The sequence below is a fragment of the Macaca fascicularis genome, chromosome 16, assembly GCF_037993035.2.
Source record: "Macaca fascicularis isolate 582-1 chromosome 16, T2T-MFA8v1.1".
Classification (NCBI taxonomy): Eukaryota; Metazoa; Chordata; class Mammalia; order Primates; family Cercopithecidae; genus Macaca; species Macaca fascicularis.
The window spans coordinates 39,258,010-39,278,443 of NC_088390.1; the positions used below are offsets into that span (position 1 = coordinate 39,258,010).

Sequence of the window (20,434 nt, forward strand, 5' to 3'; positions counted from 1 at the left end):
TAGGCGGGTGGATCATGAGGTCGGGAGTTCAAGAGCAGCCTGGCCAACATAGTGAAACACCATTTCTACTAAAATTACAAAAATTAGTTGGGCATGGTGGTGCCCACTTGTAGTCCTAGTTACTTGGGAGGCTGAGGCAGGAGAATTGCTTGAACCCAGGAGGCAGAGGATGCAGTGAGCTGAAATGGTGCCACAGCACTGCAGCCTGGGCAACAGAGCGAGACTCTGTCTCAAAACAAAACAAAACAAAAAACACCTGTGGACTTTTTCTCTTGAGACACATATATTAAGCACATACGCAGAACAGTTTGCACACGGGCCACCTCTTCACCTCCACCTCTGGAAGTAACCTCTCTTCTATGGGCCCCAAGTTAAGGACTCCTGAGCTAAGGGAAAGATCACACCACAATTCCTGATTGTTATGGAATGGAGAAGAATTGTAGCAAGCCATTACCGTCAGTATCCTGTGAGTCACCAGACAGGGACTGTCCCAATAACTCATCCCCCTGTGTGGGCAGACAAGCCACAGATGTAAGGCCACAGGAAAGATAGAATCAGAGGGTGGAGGCGGACAACCTGCAACTGCTTCCAGAATTATTCCTGCTTGCTATGACGTAGTTTCTGACTATAAACATTGAAAGGGAATGCATCTTTTCAGTAATTATGGAAGTGTTTATCACGCTTGGTTGGAGTTGGCTGTTCAGGCATATCCCTAAACTCTCTAGGACAGGGGCTGTGCCCAGCTCATCCTCTTATCTACAACCCCTCAAGCTGTGCCTGGTACCCAACAGGTATTTCTGGAGTAGAGTAGGTGAATTAATTAGCAAGTTAATTAGTAAATGGATGTGTGTAGATGTATTGTTCCATTTCAAGGGCCATGTGGCCTTTCCTTAAGCCCCAAACCAGATAATCACTAAATCTCAAGCAATTCTGGCCATTGGAAGCAGTCCTAGAGCTAGAAAGTTTGAGAGTGTGATAGGAACCCATGAGAGGGAAAACAAAAAGACATATCACAATCTATTCATGGATTGATGGTGTCTTAAGGCAGGATGTCTCAAGCTTTAAAGTGCAGAAGAATCACTTAGGGGGCCAGGCGCAGTGGCTCATGCCGTAATCCCAGCACTTTGGGAGGCTGAGGTAGGTGGATTATGAGGTCAAGAGATCGAGACCATCCTGGCCAACATGGTGAAACCCCATCTCTACTAAAAATACAAAAATTAGCTGGACATGGTGGCAGGTGCCTGTAGTCCCAGCTACTCAGGAGGCTGAGGCAGGAGAATCGCTTGAACCCGGGAGGCAGAGGTTGCAGTGAGCCGAGATCATGCCACTCCTTTCCAGCCTGGTGACAGAGCAAGACTCCATCTCAAAAAAACCAAAACCAAACAAAAAAATCACTTAGGGATCTTGTCAAAATGCAGAGTTTGATTTAGTAGGTCCCGGTCCTGAAATTCTGCTTTTCTAATAAGCTCCCAATTGATGCTGATGCTGCTGGTTCTGAGACCACACTTTAAGTAGCACGATTCTAAGGACTAGAATGTTGTTACTTAAACATCATGTTTAAGTATGATGATATATATAAAGGAGGATATGTTTGGTCATATCAAACATCCTCCTTTATAGATGGACAAACCGAGTCCCAGGAAGAGTGGCTGACTAACTAGATCAAAGTGAGGCAGTGGTAGAGCTGAGACCAGAACTCAAAATATCTGGTCTGGGTCATGTAATGGGTAGTTCCCACTACCTAGCATGGACATTCAATTAAGAGATAGAGCCGGGAGGGTGGGGCAGGAGAATTGCTTGAACTCAGGAGGCAGAGGTTCCCGGGTGAGCCAATATCGGACCACTGCACTCCACCCTGGGTGACAGAGTGAGACTCTGTCTCAAAAAAAAAAAAAAAAAAAAAAAAAGACATTGCATTTCGTGAGACGAAGTTCAGGAGGTAAGGTAAGGAGAAGTGAGGGAGAGCAACACCCTAGATCTTCTCTGGGTAACCCCAGAACTTCTGTTCCTTTCCCTTTTCTAAATATTGGGATGATGTCTTCCTTTTCTCTGTCCCCTTTTTCTCCTAAAAGCTTAGAGTAGAAGTTAAAGAGGAGATATTCTTGGGACTGGAAGAAAAAACCATTCCAATTCCAAATACTTTGCTACTTTGTCAGGTGGAGGGAAGAAAGGAATTGGAATAGTTTTCTTCCAAACCCAACAATATCTAGTAACTAGTACAAGATATGAGAGTAATAAATAGTACTAGGTACTACAACAACTACTACAATATCTAATACCTAGTACTAGTTAGTACTAGTTTCATCTAGCATTCACATTGGGTCAGTATCTGCAGAATTGACATTCCAGGAAGAGTGCAACATCATATTTAGGGTGATGGACAATCTGCTCCCCCAAACTGCTTTCCTCCTGCCATTTATCTAGAGTTTCTCAGTTTTTCAACTGGTAAGCTGCAGCAGTATCCATCTGCTAGGGTTAAGATCCTGAATTAAAATGCACAGCATGACCCTCTAACTTTTTCCAATCAACTGGATTAATTCTTCAGAATATCTAGAGGTATAAATAATATGAGCCAGGCTTATATCCAAATCTGACAACCTGAACCCCAAAGAAATTATACAGGGGAAAATTTCAATCTAGGAGATCCCACAGGTCATGTAACCCAATATCCCATCCAATGCCTGAATCCCCTCTGTAATATGCCACAATGTCTGCACCTACCTGGGACATTTGCCTCATTAGGCCTCCCTCATGCCCAGAAGATATATCTACATAAAAACAGCTCACTCATCTGTAATCCCAGCACTTTGGGAGGCCGAGTGGGCGAATCACGAGGTCAGGAGTTCGAGACCAGCCTGGCCAACATGGTGAAACCCCGTCTCTGCTAAAAATACAAAAATTAGCTGGGCATGGTGTTGCATGCCTGTAATCCCAGCTACTCAGGAGGCTGAGGCAGGAGAATCACTTGAACCCTGGAGGCGGAGGTTGCAGTGAGCCAAGATCGTGCCACTACACTCCAGCCTGGGCGACAGAGCAAGACTCCATCTCAAAACAAAACAAACAAACAAACAGCTCACTCACTCTTAGTCCTGAACCACTGCCCAGACTTGCTCCATGCCCTGTATGCCAACCATCTCCCAACTGTCCCATCTTCGTTTTCCTCATTATCCCTATTTATGAGCTTGACTTGTCCTTTGGAGTTGATATGCCACCAAGGTAGGACCAGCTTGAAGTGAATTGTAATCAAGTTGGGGGGCCAAGGTCAGGGCCAGGTAGAAAGGAGCCTCCTACTTTTCTCAAGTTGACATGTCTTTAGGGTTTCTGTCCATAAAATTCCAACTCTGATTTCACCGATCTTTTTGAGGTCCAGCGTCTCAATGTCTCAGTCTGACTTTGCTTATCTCCTCACAATGTCACTTTCTCTTAGTGTTCTCATCCTTTCCAAGTCTCTACTTAGCTCTCCTGAACTGAATAGGATTCGGTTCAGAGTAGCATCCTCCCCGTACTCAGGAGGCAGTGGTGGCACAGTGGTACCCAAACTTTAGGTACCTGCACCAGAGGCTTAGAGATCTGAATTTTAATAAGCAGCTGAGGAGATTCTGCTGCAGGTGGGCAGGGGGCCAACCAAACTTGGGGAAATATTGAGAGGAATTTTGGTGTCATACACTGGAGTTCAAGTGCTAGGTCTGTATGACCGTGAACAAATTAGCTCATTTGCATAAGCCTCAGTTTCCTCACCTTTAATAAAGATGAGAAAAACCCACCTTCAAGTGTGAAGTGAGGTGACATCTATAAAGTGCTTTGTGTAATTTAACGTGGGCAGTAAGCACTCAGTAAATACAAGCTAGCATTGCTATTAGTGCAATTGCTGCTTTTATCTTCAGAATAGGGAGTTATTAGAAGCAGATAATTTGTGGCATGTCCTTTTTAGCAGACTGAGATTTCTAATTGATGTCTGTGAGTCTCTGATCACCCTGTGATTTTCCTCTATGTGAGTTTTATGATTCCTGTTGTTGATTTATGACCATTTACATGTATAGCCCTGGGCCTTGCACTTAGTAGGGGATCAAAATTTCGTGTGTGTGTGTGTGTGTGTGTGTGTGTGTGTGTGTGTGTGTGTTTAAAATAAGAGACAGAGTCCAGCTCTGTCAGACTGGAGTGCAGTGGTGCCATCACAACTCACTGCAGCCTCAAACTCCTGGGCTCAAACAACTCTCCTACCTTACCCTCCTGAGTAGCTAGGACTATATGGGACTACAGGCACGTGCCACCATGCTTGGCTTATTTATTTATTTATTTAAATTTTTTTGTAGAGACAGGGTTTCCTATGTTGCTCAGGCTGGTCTCAAACTCGGGCTTAACCAATCCTCCTGCCTTGGCCTCCCAAAATGCTGGGATTAGAAGCATAAGCCACTGCACCTGGCCTTCTTGAATATATTTGAATGAGTGAATGCCCTCTATGCTACACCCTCACTGCAACATCACATTTCTTCTTCCCATTCCCCAAGTGCTCTCCGGCATCTTCCTGACATACAGCCCTGGTTTACATCCCTCCTGGCACAACTCTTCCCATTTCCCTGTTCCACGTGAAGAGTGCCATCCCATGGAGCCTTGGTTGTTATCTGCCAATTTGTACTTATTTGCATTAAAACTTCTGATTCACTCTGTTAAAGTGTGACTTGAATTTATTTAAAATAATGAGAAAAAAACAACAAAAACAAAACAAAACGAAAAACCTTCTGATTTACTCTATCATACATGCTCTGTGTATATATGGCATTTTATTTTATTTTATTTTGTTTTGTTTTGTTTTGTTTTGTGGCAGAATCTCACTCTGTTGCCCAGGCTGGAGTGCAGTGGTGTGCTCCCGCTCACTGCAACCTCCACCTCCCAGGTTCAAGCGATTCTCCTGCCTTAGCCTCCCGAGTAGCTGGGATTACAGGCGCCTGCCACCATACCTGACTAATTTTTGTATTTTTAGTAGAGACGGGGTTTCACCATGTTGGCCGGGCTGATATTGAACTCCTGACCTCAAGTGATCCGCCCGCCTTGGCCTCCCAAAGTGTTGGGATTACAGGCGTGAGCCACCGCACCCGGCCATAAAAACTCGCATTTTAAAATAGAGAGTTAAAAGGTGAGACTGGTGACTTGAGAGTAAGAGTTGGGGGTGGGGTGGGGGCATGGTTTTGACAACCAGGCAACAAGGAACTACTTTTTCCTTTCATACTTGTTCCTTTCCAGTACATAGAGGTATTCTGTTTAGTTTTTGTTGTCGTTGTTAACTCAGGCACTATTCAGATTTTTTTTCAGGGTTTTAAGTTCGGGACTTTGCAGAGTATCAAAGAAATAATTCAGAAGAATTCAACCTACACTATAAATAAGTTACATTTGAATACATGTAGCAATGAATTGATACATGTAGCAATTATGTAGAGCACATGTGTAACTGCAAACATTGTGGGGCTCTGGTGTTCAGTTTTGGAAGGAGGTAGAATGTGAGTTAGAAAGCAAAGGCTCCAGGGCTGGCTCTGTCACTCAGACACTGTATATGACCCTGTACAAGTCACTTAAGCCCTCTGAACCTCAGTGTCCTTCTCTGTTAAGTGGAGTAATGCTAATATCTTACCTCATAGCATTGCTCTGGTAATTAAATGGGATAAAGAATGTTAGTGTGGCATCTGGGACATAGTTAGGGCTCCTAAGTTGACAGCACTATTATTATCTGTCATTCCCTTTCACCGGGGCTTTGGTGCAACTTATAACCAGTGGTAGGGGAAAGAGTGTCTGTTCTGATCTGGTTTTTCTCTCCTTTGACACCCTGGTTCTCTGGTGTCCTCTTATCTGTTCGTTCGTGTCAGGCTGGTCACTTCCTTGTAGCTGAGCTTATATACTAATTGCAGGAAGTTCACGGCCTATCTACGATTTCTCAAAGTTCAGTCTTGTACATACAGTGACTTCCTGGCATTCTTGTTCATGCTGTCACCCGAGTTCCTAATTGCTATTGCATAACCAGGTACATGCTTGCCTTTCAGAGGATGCATTTTTCTCCTGATGCAAATACAAATACAAGGCATAAGTGCAATGTCTGTGCATATATGCCTCCTCCACTCCAACCCAAAGCTTGTGTAGTTGTTTCAGGAAGGTTTCATAGATCAATAAATTCCGTATCTGGTTGGTCATTAGATTCACCTGGCATGCTTTAGAAAAATCTGTCTTCCAGGTTTCACTCTAAGTCTTTTGAATATAAATCTTAGCGGCTAAGAATCATGTAATAAAAACACCTTGAGTTAGGTACAATAAAAGAATAACTTCTGAAATGACTGTTGCCTGGTAAATTAATGGCCATTGCATCAAAGTAGCCTCTCTCATTTGGAGTCTACACCTAATCTCGCTCTCTATTTTTTTTTTTGAAACAGGGTCTCACTCTGTCACCCAGAATGGAGTGCAGTGGCATGATCATGGCTCACTGCAGCCTCCATCTCCTGGGCTCAGGTGATCCTCCCACCTCAGCCTCCCAAGTAGCTGGGACCACAGGCATGTATCACCATGCCTGACAATTTTTTATTTTTATTTTTTGTAGAGACAGGGTTTCACCACATTGCCCAGGCTGGACTCAAACTCCTGGAGTCAAGTGATCCTCCCACCTCGGCCTCCCAAAATGCTGGGATTACAGGTGTGAGCCACTGTGCCGGCCTACACCTATTATCTATTATGGATTCTGAGAGCCTTCATCTTTGCAGGTGTGATCACTAATTTAATTAGGAAAGCATACCTTCAAGCCCTCCCTATAAAACCCTTTCGGAGCACACACTTGCATACAGCCAGTGCTCTGAGCTAGTGGCCTAAGGATTGAGCTTTCAACATGTATTTCATTTGCTTAAATGACCTAAGATTCCCTAAGAACAAGACTGAGCTTTATTTCCCAGTGAAAAAGAAGTATGAGCGGGCCAACTCAGCCACTGGGAAGAAGAGGAGGTGGAGAAAGAAGAGGAGGAAGGAAGCCTATTTTAGTTACGTGGGGAAAATCCTAAAGCAAGTGAGTTGGTGCACTCTTAGAATGGCTAAGAGAGGTATCATGTTAGCGGTCCTGGGTATGATCTTGACTTCAACTTACTGTGATACAGGAGTCCTTCACACATTGCGTTCCTGAAACGTTATGTGCCAACAGCTTTTCTAAATTGGATCTGCTAATGGCTGCTGTCTTCTCTCGCTTCGTTTTCTTTCTTTTGGCAGCAACTCTGAACACCTGAGCTCTTAATGAATGTCTCTCTCGTATCTGTTGACAGGCAATCTGTAAATCTGTAAACTGATTCTTTTTTCTTTTTTTTGAGACGGGGTCTTGCTCTGTCACCCAGACTAGAGTGCATTGTTGCAATCATAGCTCACTGCAGCCTCCAACTCCTGGGCTCAAATGATTCTCCCACCTCAACCTCCCAAGTAGGTGAGACTATAAGCCCACACCACCACCATGCCTAGCTAATTTGTTTGTTTGTTTTAGTGGGTTTTTATTTTTTTAGATAGGGTCTCACTACGTTACCCAGGCTGGTATTGAACTACTAGACTCAAGCAATCCTCCTATGTTGGCCTCCCAAAGTGTTGGAATTATAGACATGAGCCACTGCACCTGGCCTAAAATGATTCTTAAATGCCCTCTCCTTTTCTTGTAGAGCGGGTATTCGCCATCTAGTCTGTTCTGTAACTTTGAAGAGTGGCATAGATCGGTTTTCATCAAATGATGCTCTGTATTTCTAATATTTCTTAGGAGGGGTAGGCACCCTTGTTCCTTCCTCTTGCCCACCCAACCTCACCCCGTGGCATACAAAATTGGTAGAAAACAATCAGGAAAGTCTTCCCCCTCAAAAGCTGGGGAGATTCAAAAGATGTGAGGAGATTTTATGAAATCTTGACTGAATTTTATGCCTTCATGACAAGGAAGTAAGTTTGAGTGTTCACGTGTGTCATACCACAGCTCCCATATTCCAGTAATATCATCTAGAATCTATTGCTTATCCTGGGAAAAGAAGGGGAGAATGGGATTAAGGAAAGATGGGAGAGGAGAGAAGGTGCGTGATATGTAGTGAGGATATATAGAGCAGAGCTTCTCAACCGTAGCCCCGTTGACATTTTGGGGCTGGTTAACTCTTTGTTGTGGGGTTCTGTGCATTGTAGGAAGTTAAGCAGCCTCTATGACCTCTATCTGCTAGATGCCAGTTGCACCCTCCCTCGCAGTTGTGACAACCAAAAATGTTCAGGCATTGCTGAATGTCCTCTGGAGGGCAAGATAACCCCTAGTGGAGAACCGCTGCTCTAGACCCGTAGGGCTGATAGGGCTCTCTATGGGATTACTTGCATTAAGTAGTCCTTTGGGCATTCCCTGGACATTGCCCTCTAATTAGCCTTTCTTTGGCTTGTTCTTAACTGTGTGGTCCTGGCGGGCCACCTTGTACCTCCCAAGGCTTGCATCTGTGGCTGGAGTCACTGTCTGAGGGCACCATAAGGATAAAACAAGATATTGGTTGGATAAATGTATTGAGGGTCTAAATGGTCTAAGTGCAAGCCTTGTTTGCTGTGGGAACTCAGATGAAAATGATGCAGCCTTTATTGTAAAGGGACTCACAATCCTGTGGTGGGAGAAAGTGTTGAGGAGGAAGTATTTCTCGATTATTAGAACCAGGAAAAACTTTTTGAATCTCACCTCAAGCCTTCCTCTCCCTCTCACCCCCCATCTTCCCCTTCTTCCCTCCCTCCCCCTCCGTCACACACACACACACACACACAGCAAAAAGAAGCTGAGAGCAGTGTGAAAATATGACTTCCTCAATATGTCTCATGTCCAGGCAGAGCTAGGATTAGAGCCTTGGGTAAATGATTCTCAGAACAGCTTCTTTTTACTACTCTGGCTGTCTCTCTAACAAACAAGGACATTAATGACATGTAGCAACGTGTGATACAGGGCCTGAGAGCAGAGAGTGCCAAAGTCCTCAGCGGGAGGAGGAACTTAGTAAGTGTGTGTGGAACACAGATAAGGGAGCTGGCACTTGGGGAGGAGCCTTACAGGATGGATAGGATCTGAAGAGTGCAGTTAGGTGTCAGCATGGTAGATAGAAGTGACAGATGAACAGTGGGGTGAAGGCTGGAAAACACAGGGACATATCTGAGGAAAACCAAGTTTTCCAGCCTGGCTGAAGACCACAAGGAAGTAATAGGAAGGAAGAGAGGCTGAAGATTGAGAAATGTTAAAGTAAAATGCTTACTTAAAGTGAAATATAACATGGGAAAGCGCATTCTAAACTAAGTGTTTTCCATCTTCAGAAGGTGTTGGACCCACTTCTGTTAGGAAAAACCAAGTCACAAAAGTTGAAGTGACTGGAATTAGTCTGTGTTATCCAAACAACGGTTATCTTTCTCACCAGCTCCAAATTCCCCTCCCTCTCTTCTTTCTCATCCCAAGAAACTGCTGATAGGTACGGTGGACCCCAAAAATCTGAGATAGGTCTCAGTTAACTTAGAAAGTTTATTTTGTCAAGGTTGAGGATGTGTGTCCGTGACACAGTCTCAGGAGGTTCTGATGACATGTGTCCAAGGTGGTAGGGGCACAGTGTGGTTTTACATATTTTAGGGAGACATGAGACATCAATCAATATGTGTAAGATGTATACTGGTTCAGCCTGGAAAGGTGAGACAACTCGAGGCGAAGGTGGGACAACTCAAAGTGTGGAGGAGGCTTCCAGGTCATAAGTAGATAGGAGACAAATGATTGTATTCTATTGAGTTTCTGATTAGCCTTTCCAAATGAGGGAATCAGATATGTATTTATCTCAGTGAGTAGGGGGTGACCTTGAATAGAATGGAAGGCAGGTTTGTCCTAAGCAGTTCCCAGTTTGGCTTTTCTCTTTAGTGATTTTGGGGGTCCCAAGATTTATTTTCATTTCACATTCCCCCTTTTAAAAAATCTTTTGGAGAAAACATTTTAGGAGACAATTAATCTGGTCTCGGGTTTCGTCTGATCCCTCATGGCTAGGATGGCTTATTTTTAGATAGGTAGGTTTTGAGTTATTAGGAAAGTTCATTTTTAGTAGGTTGTGAAGTCTCGTGACCTATGAAGAGAAAGTAGGGGGAGGAAGGGAGAAAAACAAAAACAAAAGAGCAATTTTGGAAAATTGGTATAGGCTATATTACTCTGAAGTCCATACTTTAGTAGGCAGGTATGAAAGTGGCTTATGTATGTAAATAGGTTGCTATTATTTTCTTCCGCAGTTTAAGTTGTCTAGTTTCAGTTCGTAGGGCTTTATGAAAGCACAGCTTAGTTTTCAGTGACTCTAAATTGGGAAGGGTGGAGGGGGAAAAGAAAAAAATTGAAAACATTATTTTGGAGACTTGTAGCCAAGAAAAATTAGAATTTGGTTTAAACTGTAGAAAACAGTAAAAATTGAACAACATTAAGCAAGACTAGAATCTAATAACAGGTGTCCTATAGTTTTTGAAATATAATTTTTCTCTCTAGTTTCCCATTTTTATTAAAGACAAATCATGCTAGGACTGATTTCTTTTATTATACTTGGCCTGATTACTTGTATATAGTACAGTAGGAAAAAATTTTTAACATAGGCTTTTAAATTGGCTTTGATGGAACTTCGTTCCATAGAAAGAATCTTAGATAAGAGTTTTTAAAAGCCAAGCCCAGTCATGTATTTGTACCATCGAATACCTATGAGTTGGATGAATTCGTCTCCTCTTGAGGTTCCGAGATAAACTTGGGGCTCCTGGGCCTGTCAGAAAGTAATATTCTTTACTCATCATAGGTCAGCCTGGCTGAAGACCTTTATAGGGACTGTGCCAACAAGGTATGAGAGGCCAGTTTTCCCAAGGGGCTTTTATTGGTTCCGTAAGTCAAGTGTGATTCTTTAAAGGAAAGCACACCATTCCCGTCAAAGTCTTGGTGAAATAACCAGTTTCTCTAGTTATGTCCTGTTATAAATGAAAATAGATTATTACTCTACTTATGTAAATAATTGTATTTTCAAAAGTTAAGAATACTCAAATAGTTTCCAAATTCTGGAGAAATCAAAGAGAAACAAGTGTGTTTTAAAGTTTGTTTCATAGGCATATACTAAATTGTTAAAAGTTGTTAATAGCCCAAGAGAAAAGTTTCCTTGACTATGAAAAAAACAAAACAAAGGATCAGCAATAAAGTTTTAAGTAAAAAGTTAAAAAGATTATTTCAGTCTTCTATTAGGTCACTCCATATAATTAATTCTTGTTCTGTTTGATATTTATAAACATTTCCATTTTCCGTGAGTCTTAAATGTTTTTCTTCTATTCTCATATCACAGTCTCCATAGTTATCAGAAATTTGTATTCGAGAGTATCTGTTAGAGCCTTATAGTTGTTTATAAAGCCACCTTCTAAAGAGTACCAAAGCAAGACAACAATTGTCTGTGGATGACAGTTTTAGGTCAGTCATAGTTGACATACAATTGACAAGGAAATTTGTTACTTCTGTGGCACACAATAATTTAACATAACAATTATAATTATTGATAGTGTATACTAAGTCATATCAGAATTATAGGAATTTCCCATAATTTTGGAACATATACCAATAACATATTTATATAAATACAGCCCAAATAAAATAAAATATCATTTTATATTTGACTTGTTTCCTGTGTAATTTGTACATCAAATAAGTCAAACTAGGACTTTTGGGAAACCCAATATCTTAAAGGATTAATTTTTGGACTTTAGGGAACCTCATATCTTAAAGGATTAATTAGGTCAGAAAAAAGACATAATTTATAATTTGATTTTGGAAATTTTGTAAAATATCAAAAGTTAAAAACACCTGATATCACAGGTCATTATAAAACAAGTCATTCATCTGACCAAAGTGATAACTCAAGGATTTCAAAAAAAGGCAAAAACTTTCATTGTTTGAGAGAGGACACTTAATTTTCCAAACGATGAGTCCTAATAAACAGTATGAAGCCAATTAAAAAAAAATTTTTTTTTTTGAGATGGAGTCTTGCTCTGTCACCCAGGATGGAGTGCAGTGGTGTGATCTTGGCTCACTGCAAGCTCCATCTCCGGGGTTCACACTGTTCTCCTGCCTCAGCCTCCCTAGTAGCTGGGACTACAGGCGCCTGCCCCCATACCTGGCTAATTTTTTGTATTTTTAGTAAAGACGGGGTTTCACCATGTTAGCCAGGATGGTCTAGATCTCCTGACCTCATGATCTGCCCACTTTGGCCTCCCAAAGTGCTGGGATTATGGGTGTGAGCCACCACACCCGGCCCTTGATTTTAAAAATTTTATAAGCAATCTATAAAATTTTAATCTTGGCCGGGTGTGGTGACTCAAGCCTGTAATCCCAACACTCTGGGAGACTGAGGCGGGTGTATCACCTGAGGTCAGGAGTTTGAGACCAGCCTGGCCAACATGGTGAAACCCTGTCTCTACTGAAAATATAAAAATTAGCTGGGCATGGTGGCATGTGCCTATAATCTCAGTTAATCGGAAGGCTGAAGCAGGAGAATCGCTTGAATCGGGAGGTGGAGGTTGTAGTGAGCCATTATCATGGCACTGCACTCCAGCCTGGGTGACAGAGCGAGACTGTCTCAAAAAAAATTTTTGTTTTTTAAATCTTGACCATAAGATATAATTTCCATATGCCTTTTATAACTTTTATTAAGGAGTCCGTTAATGTTTCAAAAAAACCTTGTTAATCTGACATAGGGGCTTATGCGTTGGTCTTTAATCAGTGTGTTTTTGACATTAATTATTAATTTATAGGGAAACTGAACTTATTTTATCTCTCAAAATTGGCCCTTACAATCTCACATATTCACCTTTTCTGTGATAGTCCCTGGGCCTTGAGGAGTTGAATAATTTTATTTTCTGGCCCAATGACTCAGGAATGTAGTTTATTTTAATTGGCATCTTCTATTGGGCCTGAAGATGAGGCTTTAATTGTTCTCAGTGTTTAAGATTTAGCAGGAGTTGGTGTCCTTTTTAGTCCCAGGAGTCAAAGTCCTGTAACTCAATGTCACAAGTACTTTAAAAGTACATACAGAAAAATACATGGATGTAATAACCTTAATTTAAAAAAAAAAATTTATCTCAGTTTTTTCCCTAAGCAAACCAAAACTTAATAATAATGGCATAGGAATTGTTTCAATAAAATGTAAAATCTGTTAGACCAGTTACCAAAAGGTAAAAGAAAAGACCTTCTATACTGTACAGAATATTATGTTGGAAGAAGACATTCCTTTAGACCTTCAAGAAAACATTGTTAGTATTGATCCACAATAAACAGAACTCAAGGAAAAATGATTTATGAGCTGAAAATGAGTTGAAGAGGAGCATACTATTTTGTGTCCTTTAAAAGGAGAAAGAAAACTGAAAACGGTGAGATGCAATAAAAGTTGAACTTTGGGCTAAAAAAAGTTAAAATCTCTTATAATTTATTGAGAGTAAGTCAATCCCTTAAGAACATGTCATTGTTCTAACCAATTATTTAGTGAAGTGTTTTTAAATGCCAAGCCCAATTTCTAGAAAGATGATTATGCTTTAATAGACAACTTGATCATATAAAACTTTTTTTAAACACTGAATTTTCTTATTGTGACTTACACAGACTGTTCATGACATGTTTGGACTTTCTGACTTGTCCTGAACATCCCTCTTTCTTAAACAATCAGTCATTTTACTTTAGGACTAAATCTACCATACAAGACTCTTTCTCATATAAAATTATTTCTCTTTATGCTTTCTTACCAAAAAAAAAAAACAAAACAAAACACCTCTTTACTTTTTTTTTTTTTTTTTTTTTTTTTTGAGACGGAGTCTAGCTCTGTCGCCCAGGCTGGAGTGTAGTGGCCGGATCTCAGCTCACTGCAAGCTCCACCTCCCGGGTTTTTTACGCCATTCTCCTGCCTCAGCCTCCCGAGTAGCTGGGACTACAGACGCCCGCCACCTCACCCGGCTAAGTTTTTGTATTTTTTAGTAGAGACGGGGTTTCACCGTGTCAGCCAGGATGGTCTCGATCTCCTGACCTCGTGATCCGCCCGTCTCGGCCTCCCAAAGTGCTGGGATTACAGGCTTGAGCCACCGCGCCCGGCACCTCTTTACTTTTATAGCTTTCTTCACATCTTTCTTATTTCTTGGTTTCTTTTATCTTGTTTTATACATAACCTTTAAATACATTTTAAATTAGACAGAAGTCATTTACCTAGATTATTTATAAAAACTGTGATAGTCGTCATTTAAAGTTATGGAACTATCATTGTAAAATTATAACTGAGACAGTGAAAAAGATCTGACATAACTGACTCAATCTTGTTTTTAACTTCCAAGTTGTCCTTGTTCATTTTGGGGTGTAAGCTGAAATAACTTTGGGAGGAATTTATAGTTTAGCTTTGAAACAAAGATAACAATCCCTTCCCCAAACAAACCTTACTGCCTGTAGACTAGACCATCGAAAGTCACAAGATTAGGAGTTATGATAATCTTACTAAATTTAAGATGTAGTTTTTATTAAACAAATATCAATATCTTATTAAAGATTACACAAGTTGGCCAGGCGCGGTGGCTCACGTCTGTAATCCCAGCACTTTGGGAGGCCAAGGCAGGCAGATCATGAGGTCAGGAGATTGAGACCATCCTCGATAACATGGTGAAACCCCGTCTTTACTAAAAATACAAAACATTAGCCAGGCGTGGTGGTGGGTGCCTGTAGTCCCAGCTACTTGGGAGGCTGAGGCAGGAGAATGGTGTGAACCTGGGAGGTGGAGCTTGCAGTGAGCCGAGATTGCGCCACTGCACTCCATCCTGGGCGACAGAGCGAGACTCCATCTCAAAAAAAAAAAAAAATTACACAAGCAAAGATAATTCTGTTTTTGGGCTGTGTTTATAGTTTTGTAACCCCTATACCAAATTTTGACACCTTTATAGTATTTGGCAGGGATAAGAATGAAATTGTTTAATAAATGCAAACAACAATGTATGTTGGCAGTTATTAAGATATTTCTAATATTACTTTACCAACAATGTTAAAGTTAGTTTATTAAAGATTTTAATTGTTATATAAACTTGAAAGAGCATTTGACTAGTCTTTTTTCCTGATAAAGTATTTGATTCAAGTGTTTATATTCTTAAGCCAATTGGAGTTCTTTTATATATTTTCAGTAGTGAAATATTATATATACAACACATAAATACATAGATGTATTAGGCATGCCAATAGAAGTACTTCCTATCAATTCATAAAAAACTTTTTTTTCCTATCTTAGACTTTCAAATTCTTGACAACCTGTTTTATTATCTTAGGCACTTGTCAGTTAAATAGTCTTAAACTTGTATGTTAAAGGAAACAACTCAGGTAAAAATCTAATAGCAAAATTTACGTCGTAAGTTACAGAGAGTAAAAGTCTGTGTTAGAGGGACATTAAAATGGATTTAATTGTCATTTGAACATAAAATTATAGAAATTATAAAGTCCTTTTAAATACACTCACACACACCCTATAGTTTTTACTTCAGAACTTTAGCCATGAGATAAATACAAATTCACCAGCTTGCAAAATGAACATGTTGGATCTAAACAGTGGTTTTTATCTGAAGAGAAAAATAATAGCAGATTTAAAGCAGGCAGAAAAGAAAAATAGAGAAAAAGAATTTAGGAATTCCATAGTTTACAGGTCAACATTAGGGCTCTTTTTCTTTAATGTAAATGTGTACAAAGACCATATTCCATTTTACGTAAACTCTGGCAAGTAGAGGTGTCATAAAACCTACGGAGTGTTTGAAAAGGGGTCATTCTTGTTTTCTCCTCATTCTTAGATTATTTCTCACTTTTTTCTGAAGAGGGGGAACTCAGCTGTGGCCTCAGGTTTTTTGTGTGGTGGGTTGATGCGTGCTGCTTGTGGCCACACTCCACAATGTGTCACCACTAGGTTGTTGCACCCTCTTACATGTCTGTTTCTCTCTCCAGAGGTCTAAGACTTCTGAGAGGGTTCAAAATGCCAGGTGATCAGTCTTTATACATGTTTCCTGGATGAGTCTTTTTTAAAATTAATTTTTGTTGGAGATTTCCCTGTGGGGTTGTTGTATGTCATGGGGGTCAACCCCCAGACACTCCCACAAGGCCCCTGGTCACCCAAGGGCACCTTTCAGCCAGGAGGAGAAAATGCCCTTTCTCTTCAGAGCTGAGAAAACTCAGTTTTTCATTTATCTATGAAAACAACAGTTCAGTTCCTCATGTAAATGTACACAGACAAGCCAAATCGAGATAAATTTTGGGAGACAAAGTAATAGACAAGACCTCTTAGAATGCATCTCCGAACTAGAATTAGGATCCTTACACAACAACTTCCTAGGAGAGAAAAAAATAAACAATAGCCAAGGGCATTTCCTGTAAACTGTGTTCAACTATCCCTACTTTGTAGTTCTCATCCGCCATTACACACATCAAGGTCAAATCCTCTAACAGTACAAGATAATGTCTGGTACCCCCAAAGCCAAAGAGGTCAGGTCATGTAATACAGAAAAACAGATACTCAGACCTAAGAAAAATCTGCCTATGACTCTTGAAACTCAACAAAGAAAACAGAACACCCCAAAAGGGGTGACTGGCACCTTTGTTCTGAATTCTTTTAAAGGGTTCAAGTCATTAGAAGCCTTCTCTAGATTTTTTTGGTACTGTAGATGGCAAAGGGGCAAGGAGGTATAGGGTGGAAGAAAAGTTTCATTTACTTTTCTTTATTTTTTTTAAGACAGGAAGTAAACACTGAAACCAAACACATTTTTTAAACTCTTTTATAGTTGTGAGGAATTTTAGTCAAATGAGAGAGGTTTTGTTACCCATAATTTGGAATTTTCACTTGGATTTAATCAAGTCAGGTAAAGCTGGTCAAATCTGATGGGAGAAAGACTGAAACAAACAACAACGAAAACCCAACAATATGATCATTCAGTGTTCTAATGGCAAGAAAAAATTCAGACCAGCTGGTGGTTAAACTTTAGCCAAGACAAAACTCCAGTTCAGTTATTTACCTAGGGATGGGTCTGAGGCTGAAGACTGCTTTCTACCATCCTAGAAGCAGGAACAAAAGCCTCCAACTCCTCTTCCCTGCTGAGAGTGAGCTCAAACTCCATTAAAGGAGTTACCTGCCTTCCATTGTCCTGTAAACAGGAAATCTTGCCTTCCTTGTTGGAAGCAAGTAAAACTCCAAAAAAAAAAAAAAAAAAAAAAAAAAAAGGGAGGAGTTGTACAGCAAAATAAACTTTAGTTCTTGACTAAATCTGAGGAGATGAGGAATTCTCTGGAGGGGGTGCTCGCAGACGTCAGTAAATTGTCCTATTGGTTTGAGCCATAAAGTTAGCTCATACTGGCACCAAGCACCAACAGAAGATTTGTCAAAGGTCAGGGGTATCTCTACTGAGAATCCCTTTATGGTTACCAAAATGTGAACCCAGAAAATCTGAGACAGGTCTCAGTTAATTTTCGTGTGTGTGGTTTTGTGTGTGTGTGTGTGTGTGTTTTCAGTTAATTTAGAAAGTTTATTTTGTTAAGGTTGAGGATGTATTCCATGACACAGTCTCAGGAGGCTCTGATGACATACGCCCAAGGTGGTAGGGGCACAATGTGTTTTGCATATTTTAGGGAGACATGAGACAGCAATCAATATGTGTAAGATGTACATTGGTTCCATCTGGAAAGGGGACAACTTGAGATGAAGGCGGGACAACTCAAAGTGGGGAGGGGGCTTCCAGGTCATAGGTAGATAGGAGATGAATGGTTGTATTCTACTGAGTTTCTGATTAGCTTCTCCAAATGAGGCAATCAGATATGTATTTATCTCAGTAGACGGGTGACTTTGAATAGAATGGGAGGCAGGTTTGTCCTAAGCAGTTCCCGGTTTGACTTTTTCCTTTAGTTTAGTATTTTGGGGTCCTAAGATTTATTTTCCTTTCACAGTACAACAGCCTGTTTCATCAAATGCCTGTCATTGCCCCTTTAGGTGGTTTATCATTATTTTTTAATTCATCATTCAACTTGAAGGTCGCTTATGTTGTTCCACTTGTACATGAATTCATAGAAACCATGAGTACTGGGTGCTGGGTCAGACCACAACTGTTCACTGTGGGAAGCCTTTATTTCTGTCTCACCTTTGTGCTATTTCTTCCCTAGATCCACCCTGATTTCAGCGGGCGCTCCTGGGTCTTGTATGCACTAGGTGCTCTGAATGCTTGGCAACTGGAATCGGTTAGCCTGGAGGCATTTAGACTGTCCTTCTACAACCACAGAAGAGCCATCACTGGCAGAGAGATCCTTGGCGCAGTTAAGCAGAGATCTTCTCAGAAGAGCTTTTGAACAAATGAAGTTGTTCGGAATGGCCTTGTTAAAATGACTCACTTGTCAAAACAACTGGATGTGTTGGAAGGCTGGGTTGGAAGACAAGATGTCTGAGAAGCTGTCCTGCTGCATGAGGAGTTTCACTGCTACACACCTAATCTCCGGGTCCTGTGTTTTTGGCCTCCAGCTTACTTCATGAACATAATAAAGGAAAGGCATTTTCTCTTGTGTGTGCTGTGTGTGCACGTGTGTATGTGCTTGTTGTCTATGGCTTTTAATTTCTTATGTATGCTAATCCCCTGTTTTGTGCTTACCCGTTGTATTCTTTGAAGGACACAACTAGATCGATGACACTGTATAGCCATCATCTCTCCCCACTCCAGACTGAGGGTGGAGATGGCTGCACTAGAATGAACTGAGATCACAAAGGACTGGGGGGCAAAGTGGAAGGCACAGATGTGGGGGTATTAACCCAGGGACAGGGGAGCTTGAAAGTAGACAGTATTGTCCAAACTTGCAGTGTAATGAGGACTGCTACCAGCTTCTGGCTTTCTCCCTATCCACCTGTGCCTGCCTCTCCAATCCCTACCCACAACCTTTGCTTTGGCCATAATCTTCCCTTTTACCTGGCTTGTGTAGATAGCTATGGCTCTTGGCAGTGTTGAGACATTGTTTAGACTTCATGAGGAAAGATGATTTTTAAAATTTAAGCACCTCTGCCGTGATTTATGGGAACTAAAGCAAAAGGAATCTGCTTGCTCTTTGAGTATAAGAATTGTGGCATTGGTTATCTATGTAGCACTTATGTATAATAATGTGTGTAATAAGTGTGCAAGTGTCAAATGTATAATCTGGTCCCAACTGTGGGAAAAAGACAATTATAATAGTATGATAAAATCAAGGGCAGGCATGGTGACTCAAGCCTGTAATCCCAATACTTTGGGAGGCAGAGGTGGGCAGATCGCTTGAGCCCAGGGGTTGGAGACCAGCCTGGGCAACATGGCAAAACCTTGTCTCTATTGAAAATACAACAATTTGCTGGGTGTGGTGGCATGTGCCTATAATCCCAGCTACTTGGGAGTCTGAGGCAGGATAATCGCTTGAGCCCAGGAAGCACAGATGGCGGCGAGCCAAGATTGCACTATTGCACTCCAGCCCTGGCCATAGGAGTGAAACCCTGTCTCAAAAAAAAAACCCAAAAAAACTGTAAGGTATAAATGGGATGACATGCTCTAGATGGGTGGGTGGGGGGCCTGGGAAAGCCTGGGTGGGTGACAGGAAGGAGAAGGCCCTAAGAATGGAGAAGGGTTCTGGGCTAAGGAAAAAGCCTGAGCAAAAGCCCTGAGGCAGGCAGGACAGTTCTTGGATTAATTGGAGAAACTAAATGAAGCTGGGACAACTGGGCTCTAGCAAACAAGGAAGAAATACAATAGGAGATGAAGCTGGAGGAAAAGGCTGGGGCCACGTGATGCAGGGCTTGGGTTTTCCCTGGGTAGAGAGGGACACCACTGAAGAATTTTAGCTAGAGAATTGACATTTTACTTAGGTGTTTTGTTTTCAGACAGGGTCTTTCCATGTTGCCCAGGCTAGTCTTAAGCTCCTGGCCTCAAGCCAACCTCCTGCCTTGACCTCCCAAGTAGCCTGGATTACAGGCATGTACCAATGTACTCAGCTTTATTTTGTTTTGTTGTTTTTAGTTGAGATACACCCTACAGTAAAGTGTACAAATCTTAAGCACACCACAAAGTTCTACGTATGTATACCAGATTAAGATACAGAATGGTCCCATCACTTAGTTTTTAGACCTCTGTTGCTACTGTGTCAATAATGGATCACAAAGTGTGGAAATGAGAAGATTAGTTAGAAATGTTCTGTGTCAGTTTCGTAGAGAGGCGATGGTGATCCAGATGAGTGTGAAAATGGAGAGAAGTGAGAAATTTGAAATGAATTTTGGAGAGAGAATAGAATGTGCTCATGGAATGAATATGAGTGTGAAGTAAAAAGTGCTGATTCCTAGGTTTGGAGCTTGGGCATCGGGGGAAACAGCAGTGCAATCTACAGAGATGGAGAAGACTAAAC

General features: G+C 41.2%; 1 protein-coding gene across 1 annotated transcript; it reads left to right on the forward strand.

Moving 5' to 3' along the window:
* Positions 1-6,815: 6,815 nt before the first annotated feature.
* On the forward strand, positions 6,816-18,584 carry H2BN1 (H2B.N variant histone 1). The gene is made up of 2 exons (XM_065532346.2): positions 6,816-7,036; positions 18,191-18,584. The coding sequence occupies exons 1-2, from the start codon at positions 6,863-6,865 to the stop codon at positions 18,371-18,373; spliced, it is 357 nt and encodes a 118-aa protein (XP_065388418.1). The 5' UTR covers positions 6,816-6,862; the 3' UTR covers positions 18,374-18,584.
* The last annotated feature ends 1,850 nt before the right edge of the window (positions 18,585-20,434 follow it).

Bases quoted from the DNA above. Each gene is read 5' to 3' on its own strand.
- H2BN1 (XM_065532346.2), top strand. From the start codon at position 6,863: ATGTATTTCATTTGCTTAAATGACCTAAGATTCCCTAAGAACAAGACT. The intron at 7,037-18,190 runs GTGAGTTGGTGC...TTTCTTCCCTAG, and splicing joins TGGGGAAAATCCTAAAGCAA to ATCCACCCTGATTTCAGCGG.